The sequence below is a fragment of the Notechis scutatus genome, chromosome 4 (genome assembly GCF_049901735.1).
Source record: "Notechis scutatus isolate UNSWTSFEM ecotype Mainland chromosome 4, rNotScu1.2, whole genome shotgun sequence".
Lineage (NCBI taxonomy): Eukaryota > Metazoa > Chordata > Lepidosauria > Squamata > Elapidae > Notechis > Notechis scutatus.
In genome coordinates this window covers 20,632,870-20,646,554 of record NC_142012.1, presented here as the reverse complement: position 1 = coordinate 20,646,554, position 13,685 = coordinate 20,632,870, and the positions used below count along the sequence as shown (strand labels likewise).

Sequence of the window (13,685 nt, the reverse complement as noted above, 5' to 3'; positions counted from 1 at the left end):
TTGATGAACAGTGAAGAAAAATGTATAATTATATACCAACTGCACTTGGAATTTAGATAGACCATTCATAAGTAACCTACCAGCAATGTCAGCTGGCCTGGCTTAATCATCAGTTTTACTCCAGAGTCAATATGTTACACAATGTGGTCAAAAGTCTTCAGTTAATGTTCGTCTAATTTCCAGAAACGTTGAAATATTATCAGGATGACACAACATTTATTCCGCTTCTTGCTCTTTAATCATTATTTCTCAATGGGCTCTCTGTGAAGGCTCAAAAATAGCTGAGCTTCTTTCTATCTATGTCTTCTATTTAAGCCAGAGTGAAAACAAAGGAGATGCTGCAGAAATATGAACAAAGTATTAAAGGTTCTTCCTTTGTTGTCTCAGTCATCCAGCAAATCTTTTTTGCTGCGGAATATCAGAGAACAAAAAAACTAATTAAAATTGAAAGTTTTCTGCCACTTTCACAAAATGAGTCAACATGCAGGAAAAAAAAAACCATTCCCCATTTAAAGTAAAAATAAAGTCATAGAAGTTAGAGATGATTTTCTAATAGCAAATAGGTGAGGCTTAAAAGCAGGGGACCAGGGTTTTAAACTGAGGTTGGAAACATTTGGGATATAGGTGCATCTGTAAAAATAAAACAAACAAGAAAACTAGAATGTAATTGCAGTTGTGATGTCACTCTCCTTTCCTTTATTAAAGAGGAACATTGCATTTTAGGGCCTCTTTACAGATTCCACTTACCCTGCAACCATGTAAGCCATTTCAATATATTGGATACAAACTTTGCTTTTAAGCACCTCTTTACAATTCCTACCTTTTATCATATTATTTAAGAGCAAAGGTTCAAAGGTATAACCTTTGATTGCCACAGCAGCCAACCAAATTGGATTCCAGAGGTGGCATTCAGCAGGTTCTGACCAGTTCTGGAGAACCAGTAGCGGAAATTTTGAGTAGTTTGGAGAACCGGCAAATACCACCTCTGACTGGCCCTGCCCCCATCTATTCTCTGCCTCTTGAGTCCCAGCTGATCAGCTGGTCTTCTTTTGTTGCCCTACACAGGAGAACGGAGCTGGAAAGCAGGTTAGTGGGATGGGGAGGGTATGGGATTTTGCAATAACCTTCTCCCAGGAGTGGGGAAAGAATAGAGTTTTTACAGTACTCTTCCCCTGCCACGCCCACCAAGCCACACCATACCCACCAAGCCACGCCCACAGAACTGGTAGTAAAAAAATAATAATCTATTGAATACCCTCTGAAACTTTTTTTTGTACCCTGCGGTCTCTGTCTATCATCAACTGGAATTCAAATAGAAGTATTGAGAATAGTGTTCTGCTCTATAAAACAACAATGCAAAGTCTAAACTCTCTTTGTAGGTCCATAAACCATAAATATTGCTTTCAGGTTTTCCATTTTATGGCCATCACTATTTTTGGAGTCATTCCAGAGCTTAATTATGCATGAAGTAGCATTTACTTTACTATGTCTTGATACTCCTAGGATTTAATTTCATCAAATGACTCTGAGGTCTAATATTATGAAAGAGGTAGATTTTTTTCCCCCTTTGCTTTGTATCCCCTCAGTCACTGTCACTCCACACCAGGGGTGTCAAACTCAAGGCCCGTGGGTCAGATCCAGCCTGTAGGGTGCTTAGATCTGGCCCACAAGGGCCACCCTGGAAACAGCAAAGAACCATCCCACAGTGCCTGTGCCAGTGAAAACTGAGCTCCTGCAGTGCTCTGCCAGCAAAAACTGAGCTCCGTTTTCACTGGCAGAGCACTGCGGGAGGCCATTGCAGCTGAAAATGGAGCTCTTCTGTACTTTTTCTTGAGCTTGCCAATGTATTTGCATTTTTCACAAGTGCCTGTGCAAACTGCTGTTTCTTGGACTTACGTAACACAACTCTTGATACATTACTTGTCCTGTTAATAATATCTACTTTAAAACTAAAAATCCCTGGTAACCTATGAACTTAATTGCCTAATTGTTAGACATTACAAAACACCCTGATTAAATTCGTCAAAGTAAAGGAGTGCTTAAGTTTTTGGGGGTGGAGCTGGGAAAGTACTATTGTTAGCTAAAAAAGAAGTAAGCTTTTTGCAATCCATATTTTGAAGGCAAACTGTTTTGCACCAAGTAGAATAGCCTAGAAGAGGTGAAGTGTATTACAAAATCAAGGACCATGAGCACTGCAGGGAAAGTAAGTAAACTATTATTTCTTTTAATGGTGATTATTCATTTCTGAGCTATACCATAGTATAGAATTATTTCCGCTGTGGTTGGCAAATTGCCCGAGACTGATCCCAAAGTTTTCCTGTATTTCCCCATTCACCCTTGGCACTTTTCTTATCAGTAACACTCTGAAAAACTCTTACTGCATTTAAAACCATTCTTAATTCCAAAAGTTCATTCCGTCCATAGCACAGAGGTAGCGTTGGAGGTGACAGTCTGCTCAACAAATACAAATCTCACATGCCCATTTACATTTGGTGGACTTAAGCCCAATGCTTTGATTCCTGGCTTTTCTTTTAAAGTAAATCAAACCCATTCTAATTAATTAAACAAGAAACATTTCAATGGCTTGCCAACCCATGGAACAGCAAAAAAGCTGAGGAATTACAAAATGTTAACAGGGATTATTCTGTAGCATGTCTGATTCTAGGGAAAGGGGTTGTCAGAGAATAGAATAGAATTCTTTATTGGCCAAGTGTGATTGGACACACAAGGAATTTGTCTTTGGTGCATATGCTCTCAGCGTACATAAAGAAAAAATAAAATACATTCATCAAGAATCATAAGATACAACACTTAGGTTACTAGTCATAGGTTACTATAAGCAATTAAATCATACATAGGTTACTAATATGCAATCAAAACATACTAGGAAAACTAGGAAAACAATATAAATTGTAAAGATACAAGCAACACGGTTATAGTCATAAGTGGGAAGAGATAGGTAATAGGAAGGATGAGAAGAATAATAGTAATACAGTCTTACTAAGTAATTTGATAGTGTTGTGGGAGTTAGTTGTTTAGCAGAGTGATGGCATTCGAGGGGGGGGAACTGTCCTTGTGTCTAGTTGTTCTGGTTGGTCAAAACTGAGCTCAACAGTCAAGTAGGAAGGAAGGAATTTTGGATGCCAGAAGAGTAGGCTTTCCTATAAATGAGTAATTAATCAATGAATTAATGAGTGTCTTCTCTTAGAATAAACCATCTCTTGCTTCCATTTTCTTAGGTAATCAAATGCAAGGCAGCAGTAATCTGGAAACCTAAAGAACCATTTAGTATTGTGGAAATAGAAGTAGCTCCACCAAAAGCACACGAAGTTCGCATCAAGGTAAAGGAAATAAACCGAAATCCATGTTAATGCAAGTTATTCTTATCTATGTGCAACGATCTCAAATGGGATATACTGAGGCATACCACCTAGAATGATTTCTTCTTTCTTGGGAATGAGGGACAAGACCTGGAATCAAAATGAGACAGACAGAATCCCTTGGAACCACAGTCCTTCAGGAAGTCTACATGGGTATCAGAGCCCACAGGAAGAAAGCCCACTGCCTGGAAGAAAGACTAAACATTGTTCAAACAAAGCTTTTCTCATTAAGCGTGATCAAAAGCTATGATATGTTTTGATTAATTAAAGAACAAAACTTGTACTCTTCATAGTAACTTTTACTTCCATGCATCGTATGGCTCTTCCAATAGAATTCTGCTCACTTTTAGATTGCATTCACTGCAACCAAATCTAGGATATGATATGTCTGTACACATGACAAATGTCCAGATTCATAATCCACAGTCTTTGGTCTTTGATCAAAGCTTATGCAAGATTTTTAAACATACTGTATCTGCACCATTGACTTAAAATGATTCGATGATGCAGCAATTCCCTCTCTTTGCCGACTTGAAATATCTGGTAGTGATCCCGCAATATCTAGGAATGTTTTTTCAGAATCTTGCTAAACAATCATTCTTGGGAATGAGGAAGTCCTGGCAATCAATAGAACCAGTTTCAAGTTTGGAGAAGACCTAGATAACAACCAGTTGTCAATTTGGTCTCACCCACCAGATACCATAACACATGGCATCACAATGCTAGCAAGATATGACCTAACAACCTGAATTTACAAGATAAGAAGCCCAGTTGCCTATTGTAACACAAATCTGCCTCTCATTGGGAAGATGAGAGTACCATAACGATTTCACCATCCTGTCTCTGAATGTCTTTGCTTTGCTGTGGGGTTAATATAAATATGGGTGAGTTGGTCTCTTCAAAGTCTAAAGAATTATCTGGTAAAACAAGTATGATTAGCTGCTGTAGCAACATATGTCACAAGTTGGGCAACTGAACAGTTGAAATGGGCTTGCAAGAGGTGTGTCCCTTTATAGTTGCAGACCCAAATTTTCATGTTAGGAAGGATCTACTCTGGAACCCCTTTTGTATATAGAATGCTATGTGAACAGTGTTACTTCCAGAGGAAATAGGTGCTATATTTTCTTAAAAGAAGAGGCCGAAAATCAGCTGGGAGGCACAGTGCAGGTAAGGGGGCAGCGGGAGGATTGTGCACACATGCGCAGGGGGTGTGGGGAGTGCGCATTGTCTTCTGGGGGCTGGCATGCAAGTGCATGCATGCAAGCGGGCACGCGATTTTTGGCACAAGAACCCAAAAAGGTTAGCCACCACTGCAATATACAGTAAGCTCCATTTTCACTGGCAGAGGGTTGTAGGAGGCCATTGCAGCTGAAAATGGAGCTTGGGAGCCCGTTTTAGCTGGCAGAGCACTCAGGCCACCCCTGACACGAGTGATGTCATGCTGGCCATGCCCACCCTGGCCGTGCCCACCTCGGCCCCCCAAGGTCAAACATAACCCTGATACGGCCCTCAATTAAATCGAATTTGACAACCTGCTTTAAATAATTCCAATACTTGTTTCTTTTTTTAAAAAAAAAAAAAAACTTTAACTGCATTTTTCTATGGGAAGTTACCAATTTTAATCATTGTACTTATAGCTCTTCCTGAAAATTGAGGGGTTTAACAGAGAAATCAAATTATTATAAGTCAAGTCTAAAATTGTGTACTCCAATGAGTTATCTTCTACCTTTGTTCTAGATTTTGGCTTCTGGAATCTGTGGCTCAGATGTGCACATTGTAACGGGTGCAGTAAAGGCAAACTTACCTATTATTCTTGGACATGAAGCAGTTGGCGTGGTTGAGAGTGTGGGGGAAGGTATTACCAGTATGAAACCAGGTATGGAAATTCAGTGCAAAACCTTTCTCAGTAAAATTAAAATCAGTTAGGTAATTTATGATGGTTGCCATGTTCCAGGATCATATGAGTCATGGAAGCACAGTGGTTAGAGAGTAGTACTACAGGCTGCTTCTGCTGACTGCTGGCTGACTGCAATTTGCCCGTTCAAATCTCACCAGGCCCCAGGGTGACTCAACCTTCCATCCTTCCGAGGTGGGTAAAGTGAGGACTTAGATTGTTGGGGCCAATATGCTGACTCTATAAACTGCTTAGAGAGGGCTGTAAAGCACTGTGAAGCAGTATATAAGTCTAAGTGTTATTGCTATTGCTATGTAATCACCTTTTGTGATCTTCTGACAAGCAAAGTCAATGGGGAAGCCAGATTCACTTAACCGTGTTACTAACTTAACAACTGCAGTGATTGACTTAACAACTGTGGCAAGAAAAGTCATAATGTGAGGCAAAACTCACTTAACACCTGTCTTGCTTAGCAAAATAACTTTTGGGCTTCATTGTGGTCATAAGTCAAGGACTACCTGTTGGTATCTTGAGTTCAGAAAGTTAGGAGTGCTACTGAAATTCTGAATGAAAATACTAGCAGTAGGTTAGTAGTATCTCCTCAACTATATCCTACAATAAATTACAAGCATTATTGTTCTCTCCCGAACTAACAAGATTAGTTTAATAATAATAGTAAATATCTTTTTGCTATTGATTTAGTTTCGATGAGAAGCAGCTAAATTTTAATACCATGTCTACCACATGTTCATAATCTGCATTGTTTAACTCAGTGGCTCCCAAACATTTGGGCGACAAGGATCAGTTCCATGGAGAATAGTGGACCAGGGGGCGTGGTTTCACACACTGCCTGCTACATAACCCTACATAGCCTACAGCTATGACGCCTACATAACTCCTACATGGCACCATGGGAGTCTGACAAAAGCCAATAGAATACATGTTCTTGCACAGGACCAGGAAGCTCAAGTGCAAAGCCCAAGAGAAGGTATAAATACCCCCCCCGCGCACTCTCGATTCCATGTGGTCAGCTGAACCAGAACTATGTGCTTGATGGTTCTGCTTCATCTTGCCAATCAGCCTCCATGTTTCTAGTGTCTTTCTCCCTGCTTTGAACTGAACCAGATGGATATTTCTTCCAACATAGCAATATTGAATTAGAGGTGAATTGACTATTTTGCTGGTAAAATCCTGCCACTAAGCTGTCTGGTAGTTTTAGATCCATTGATAATGATCTTTTCCTCATTCTCAGGAGACCAAGTCATTCCGATTTTTCTCCCACAATGTGGCAAATGCAGTACTTGTCTGAATCCTAGAGGCAACCTCTGCAAGAAGGATCAGTAAGTTTCTGTTCAGACTTGTGGCACACACTTTCTTGTCCTGCTGATAACCCCATGACCAATAATTCTGATTTCCCCTGCCATGTTTTTGAATCTTCACAGAGTGTCTGGATTAATGGAGGATGGCACCAGTAGGTTCACTCACAAAGGAAAACCATTGCACAATTTTGTGGGTACCAGCACTTTCACAGAATATACTGTGGTACATGAGGATTCAGTTGTCAAAATCGATGCTGCAGCACCTCCTGAAAAAGTGTGTCTTATTAGCTGTGGGTTTTCTACTGGCTATGGTGCAGCCATAAATGCTGCAAAGGTAAGCTTCTAATATCTCCATGTTCTAGGTCAGGATAATGGTTCTGAACCTTTCCTTCACCCTAGACCCACTTTAAATACCTTTTGTGGTCACGGACCATGGCCATGGACCTCCAAGACTTAACACAAGATTTAAAACATAACATTTCTTCAAGCCTTCGCAGACCTCCTGTGATGGTATCACATGCCCCCAGAGGGCTGCGGACCACAGATGGAGAACCACTGTTCTAGGCCATGTCACTTATGAAGCTATAGTGCAGGGGTGTCAAACTCACGTCATCACGGCAGCATCACGTGATGTATCGGTACTTTTTCCCCCTTTGCTAAACTGGATGTGGGCGGGGCCAGCACATGATGCATCCGGCCTGCGAGCCGCGAGTTTGACACCCCTGCAGGGGTGAGCTGCTGGGAGTTCACAGGGGTTCGAGAGAGCCCATAGCTAAGATTCAGTGCAGTTTGGAGAACCCCCAAATCGCACTCCTGGCTGGCCCTGCCCACCCCGCTTCACCCCTCCCAGGAGTTCCCACATGGCCCGTTTTGGATGCAGGGCATGCATAGAGACTCAGAGAGGGTGAAAAACATGCCTCCTGGAAGTTTGGGAAGGCTGGAAATGGGCCTGTTTCCGGCTTCCAGGGAGCCTCTGGAGCCTGGGGAAGCCATTTTCGCCCACCTAGAGGCTTGAGGAAAGCTTCCGGAGCCCAGAGAGGGCAAAAACACACACACACCCCACCGCCATGGTGCAGGAGGATGACTAGGCCATGCCCACCATGGCCACGCCCACCCAGAAACTGGACAGAGAACACTTTACTAAAATTTTTGAAGGCCACCCCTGCTATAGTGCCATATATCTGTTCATAATGATTTGACTTCATTTTAATTCCATGATGGAATTCAACATTATAGAAGATAAAATAAAAATGTTGGTGGCTACAGGCCAGTGTACTAGTTTAAAAGTGTATTAACCTGCCAGGGCAAAGACAAGTTGAAAGGTAGAAGAGATCATTTTGGGGAGATTAGAGATATTGACGGAAAACAATTTGTCTAGTTAGCCTTGTAGAAAGTAGATATTTGTGACTGGTCACATTTTAAAGCAGCCATTCAATGAATGTGCAATTCTTTCCATGGTATCGATTTTGTGATAAAACACATGAGATGCTCTCAAAATTCCATATCGGTCCATATATTTGTACCAAAAAGATTAATTAACTATGTTAGTACATAACCATAATGCTCCATATATTTTTTATGCTAACAAAGGTGCGGCCTGGTTCTACCTGTGCCGTTTTTGGACTCGGAGGAGTTGGTCTCTCAGCAGTCATGGGCTGCAAGGAAGCTGGAGCTTCCCGAATCATTGGAGTTGACATAAACAAGGATAAATTCCCCAAGGCTAAAGAAATTGGTGTCACAGACTGTGTCAATCCCCATGATTACAAGAAACCCATCAATGAAGTGATCTTTGACTTGACTGGGGGTGATGGAGTTGAATATTCCTTTGAAGCCATTGGAAAACCTGAAACCATGGTATGTGCCTTAAGGTAGTACCACAATAGAACTAAAAGGGACATGGGAAAGTAATTATCTCTTACTAAAAGCCAATGTTTCTGTGGGCTTTATTGAAATAATCATTGCAGGAATTGTAGAGTGCTAAGTAACAAAATACAGCAGGGATTTAATCTGGGGAAACCAGAAATAGGGCCTGGGTACTCTATTTTTACCTCACCAGGGATGGTTGCAGGCAAAGAAACCGCTTATGTGTATTTCTTCTGCATCCCATTACATATAATCACAGCATGTACTGCACCTTTCAATTTGGTAAGGGGGGGTCGTGTGATTAGGGGAGCCAGTTTGGTTTAGTGGTTAAGGCCCCATAGTAGATACAGAAGACCATGAATTCTAGTTCTGCCTTAGGCATGAAGCATTAGGGTGACCTCAGCCAGTCTCTTCCTTTCAGCCCTAAGAAGAAGACAATGGTAAACCGTTTCTGAAAATCTTACAATGAAAATTGCAGGGATTGTCCCGCCAATCAAGACCAGGAATCAAGACTAACTCAAAGACATGCATACTCATACACCCACAGCTAGACAAGCCAGTGGGATTTTTGCCTTATGTTATACAAAGCTTGTTTTTGTTCTTTAGAGATTTTGCCTGATTTAACATTTAACAAAAGGTTTGACACAATGTCGTGTTCACAAATGTCAAGTCATCTGCAACCTCATACAATGGCATCCTCTGAACCAAGCAATTAAAACATTTAAAAATCTTGTGAGATCCTATATGTAAGGGTTACAGTTTCTTTCATGGAGATTGCAGGGTGGGAACACAAAATTTTGCATGAGTGTCATAATTTCATGAGATTTTAATCTTGGGATGGATTATTGCTGGCACTTTTTATGCTCTAGGCGCAGGGGTGTCAAACTGGCAGCCCGCGGGCTGGATGAGTCACGTGCAGGCCACGCCCCCCCAGCTCTGCGAAGGGGGGAAACGTCACAAAACATCACTTGACAGCAATGTGACGTGGCAAGTTTGACACCCGTGTTCTAAGGGGAAAGTAAAGTTAGTAAGAGTTTCTGTAGGAACATGAATCCCTTTCATGAAATGATTGGGAAATTTCTTATTCCATCCATTAATCAAGAAATAAGGAGTGGATGTAAGTCAGTTTAACTCAAATATGTTCACAGCATTGGGCTAGAAAAAGAGAATGGAAAACTTTCTTTCTGCAAATTACTTTATGGTAGCTTATCATGGGAGGGCATTGCCACAATAGACCATTTGAGGAGACGTTATTATTGATACATTTGGAACAATAAAATCCTATGTGAAAGGTCAATGGAAGAAGAATTGTGGTTGGAGTGGTAAACATTGAATTTGGCTTGATTCATGTATATGTCTTTGGATTGACTTTAGCTGACCGCCTTGAATTCCTGCCAAATAAATTATGGAAAGTGCATGATTGTGGGAGTACCCCCTACGGATTCTAAGATTACCTTTGCTCCAAGGCTTCTCTTCACAGGCCGCACTTGGAAAGGAACTCTATTTGGAGGTAGGGCCCCTATTTGGCTATTAATACGTTCTCTCTCTCTCTCTTTTGTACCCTATACTATGGGAAGCTCAATATTACCAATTATACTATAGCAATAGCAATAGTGCTTTACAGCCCTCTCTAAGTGATTTACAGAGTCAGCATATTGCCCCCAACAATCTGGGTCCTCATTTCACCAACCTCGGAAGGCTGGAAGGCTGGAAGGCTGGAAGGCTGAGTCAACCTTGAGCCTGATGAGATTCGAACTGCCAAATTGCAGTCAGCCAGCAGTCAGCAGAAGTAGCCTGCAGTACTGCATTCTAACCATTGTGTCACAATGGCTCATTATATAATTGATAGGAGATGGGGATCAAGACCAACTTAGCTTACAGACTCAGTCATCTCAATGCATAAACAGCTGAAATCCTGTGTGTCATCTTTTCCCAATCACTTGGTTTTCAGTTTCTATCATCCCCAGGTGGTATTATCAATGGTTCCATTTGCAAAAACAGTAGTTGTATTTCAACATAGTTGGAAAGCACCAGATGAGGAAAATGCTCATTGCATCTAATGTTCTGTCATCACTATTTTGGACCTAGATACTGTGATTTGTTCTTAACATTTTGTTTTCAGTCAGTGGAATCTTGACAGACCACTCTTGTTTAAAAATATTGATATGGTTTCCTATTACTTTGAGGCAAGAGACACACAAAAACTGTTAATGTTCATAGATTTAACATATTTTAAGAACTAAATACACTTATTGAACTCCACCAGGAAATAAACGTGGAAGGGAAAAAATGAAAATCCTATCTTCGTCAACCTATATTAAACATCCCATCCATCCATTATGCATCATTGACCTATCACAGCAATCCTCACCCCATACCCCAATAGATGTAGCCTCCTGCCACCAGAAGATTGTCCCACACTTTACTTGATCTTCTGTCACCAAATTATAGAATCAGATGTAGTTCTGTTATTACTCACAAGCCCAATTGCCCTCCAAGAAAAGTTAGAGTAGAGCTCTCATAATTTCACTTACATGGTTGGCTGAACAGCTGGAGGATACCCAACAACCAGCAGACTGCTGCTTCTCCCTAAACTAGTTACTAAAAGGACCACCAAAATTCAAACACAATAGAAAATTTCACAAATGATTATGTTTAAGTAAAACAGGATTCAGAAACACTACCAGAATTTCAGTATGTCTTGATATAAATTGGAATATCTGACTGCTTCAAGGGATGTTTTTAAAAACTTAAAAGCAGGAATAGCAGGGAGAACTTAACATATTAAGTCAAATAGCAGAGTTGCTGGAAAAAGAGTTTAAACATTTTGCAGTAGAATTTTTCTGATTTCCTAAATTGCTATCTTTCAGGATATTATTGTTGCAGGGAAAAAAACATTAATCTCTTCTTGTTTTTCAAAAACTGCCCGAGAAAGTAATATTTGTTGCAGAAGAAGTACTGAGTCTGGGGAATATCACAATTGCCCCTTTCATAGCTCTAATTATTTATTTTTTAAATTCAGAGCTCCAATGTTTCATCTCCTGCAGTATATAAATACAAATTGTATTGAGAGGCAGAGAAAAATCCATAAGAAATAGAATTAGAGTTCTCAAACTCCTTATGCAGCCATATTGTTCTTCTACTGGTGCTACTATTTACTTATTTATATCAACCTTTCCCAATTTAATATTCTCCAGAAATACTAGACTTGAATACCAGCATTTCTCAGACAATGTGATCTTTAAAGTCCAACACTTATGGAAAATAGGTTAAGGAAGGTTGATTTTCAATGATGGTCCAGTAATCTTTACAAAGGACAGATATGATATATTTTAGATTCCCTAATACTTTCCTCAATGCATAGAAACAAATATTGAAGCGAGAACTTTAGAATGGGTTGCTTCTTACTCCTTGCCCTCTGAGAACCAGGATTTCAAGAATGAGGAATTGATAAGATCATAGAAATTTGAAGAGAGTCCATAGGCTATCCAATATAGAAAAAAGTCTGTAATTTATACTGTAAATTCCTTAATTGACAGTAAACTCCTCAACTCTGGGATCAGCAGATTACCTGTTATCACATGACACCTAATCCAATTTTATTAAGAGTTACTGCCTCAAGAAAAGCTGTAGAAGTGTATTTTAAATGACCTTGTAAAATTAATGCAGTATCTTTATATCGGTTTTTTTACTTTCAGACTGGAAAAGTAAAGATGCAATTCCTATGTTGGTTTCGGATTTCATGAACAAAAAGTTTAGCCTAGATCCATTAATTACTCACACTTTACCGTTCGAGAAAATCAACGAAGGTTTTGATTTGCTTCAGTCAGGAAAATGGTAAGACTTCCTTTTTTAAAAAAAAAAAAGGTTTTTCCCCCAGCTTAAAATGAATAAATATGGTCCAAAAGATAATGAACTGCATTAAGTATCCATATAATTAAAAGTCGAAATTCATATTGAGGAATTGTTTGTTTTGCCAACAGAAGCTTTTCAAAACAGCTTCATGCCTTAAGTTTCAGGCAAGATCCTAAATTCTAGAAAGAAGAAAATTGTACTAAGAGAATTTGGAGGAAATATTACTTACTTTGCTTAGTGGTACAGTTGGGATGATATAACAGAGGTGTTCACGTTGTTGTGGCTGCATCTTGAATTAAAAATTCCACTCCAGAGACTCCCATTTCTTATAGAAACTAGATTAAGGCTAAAGTTTTCAAATACTTGCCATTTTATACTGATAAATTAATTATGTTGCCATTTTAATTATATTAGCTATTCTGAAAATTTTGGCTAAAGATGACAAATCAACGAATACTATGTATTTCAGTTCATTATTAATGAAAAAAGGCACCAAAAAGGTGGTAATCAACTGAAATCAATGCTGATAATTATCTAAAAGATTAAAAAATGTTACAGGAAAGACTGATGTCTCCTCATATTTGTGTGAATATTTGCACCACAAATTATTTCTTTCTCATACTTTCTATTAGAAGGCTGCGGTTATTATTAGGGCTGTCTTTTATGCTGTATAAAAGGATGAGTAGTGGAGTGCCTCCTTTGCAAAAGAGAATACAGATTTATCTATGTTATTCATTCTTCCACAGAAATAATGGCATGCTAGAAAAATTTAATTTTGGCAGAATTAGTCCATTTTCTTTTTTTTTTTTCCCCACCTCCCTTTAATCTGCCTTGGAAGTTCTTACAATATTAATCTATTGATAAAAATAATCATGAATGGTTACTATCACTGGGCTTACTTAAAGTCTGAATAAAATTTCTTAAATTTGCTAAGAAAAGAAATAACCACATTTAAATATAAACTGTTTTCTGGTGTTTCAGCATCCGTTGCGTCCTGACATTTTGAAGTTTTTGGTTTGGAAGAAAAATAGAAAACTATCATTTCTGTCTCTGAAATCTCCCAGAAATGCACTTTGAAGCATATTTACTTCAATAAACCAGTCAACAGAAACAAAATTACCGTATTTCTTTTCTTACTATCTCTTTTCTCATTGTTCTGGTTCATGTGTTATTATTACTGCTGAATTTATCTGCAAGGAAGACAACCCTGAAGTTAAGGTACAAAAACACACAAAAACAAAGATTAGGCAAAATATAGTTATAAACATGCTTAACATTCCTGTGTTTTGTACACCAGCCCTATTTCATTAGCTCCCTCCCCTTCTCATCATTAGTTAATTATATGCCCCTAAAAGACAGGGGATTTATAAAATT

At 39.3% G+C, this 13,685-nt stretch overlaps 1 protein-coding gene across 3 annotated transcripts; it reads left to right on the top strand.

Annotated features, from left to right (window-relative positions):
- Positions 1-1,059: 1,059 nt before the first annotated feature.
- Positions 1,060-13,430, top strand: LOC113415330 (alcohol dehydrogenase 1B-like). 3 transcript variants are annotated; one of them, XM_087962888.1, is made up of 10 exons: positions 1,060-1,086; positions 2,121-2,203; positions 3,240-3,341; positions 5,118-5,256; positions 6,527-6,614; positions 6,717-6,927; positions 8,184-8,447; positions 9,831-9,966; positions 12,155-12,293; positions 13,293-13,430. In XM_087962888.1, exons 2-10 carry the CDS (start codon positions 2,186-2,188, stop codon positions 13,315-13,317), a joined length of 1,122 nt encoding a protein of 373 aa, XP_087819014.1. In that variant the 5' UTR covers positions 1,060-1,086; positions 2,121-2,185; the 3' UTR covers positions 13,318-13,430. The 3 variants fall into 3 exon arrangements, with proteins under 3 accessions (XP_087819014.1, XP_026528467.1, XP_087819015.1); XM_026672682.2 differs by lacking the exon at positions 1,060-1,086 and having other exon boundaries at positions 1,783-2,203; XM_087962889.1 differs by lacking the exons at positions 1,060-1,086; positions 13,293-13,430 and having other exon boundaries at positions 2,057-2,203; positions 12,155-12,297.
- The last annotated feature ends 255 nt before the right edge of the window (positions 13,431-13,685 follow it).

Excerpts from the sequence above, each read along its gene's own strand:
- LOC113415330 (XM_087962888.1), top strand. Across the intron at positions 3,342-5,117 it reads CACACGAAGTTCGCATCAAG|ATTTTGGCTTCTGGAATCTG; the intron begins GTAAAGGAAATA and ends CCTTTGTTCTAG. Across the intron at positions 8,448-9,830 it reads TTGGAAAACCTGAAACCATG|CTGACCGCCTTGAATTCCTG; the intron begins GTATGTGCCTTA and ends GATTGACTTTAG.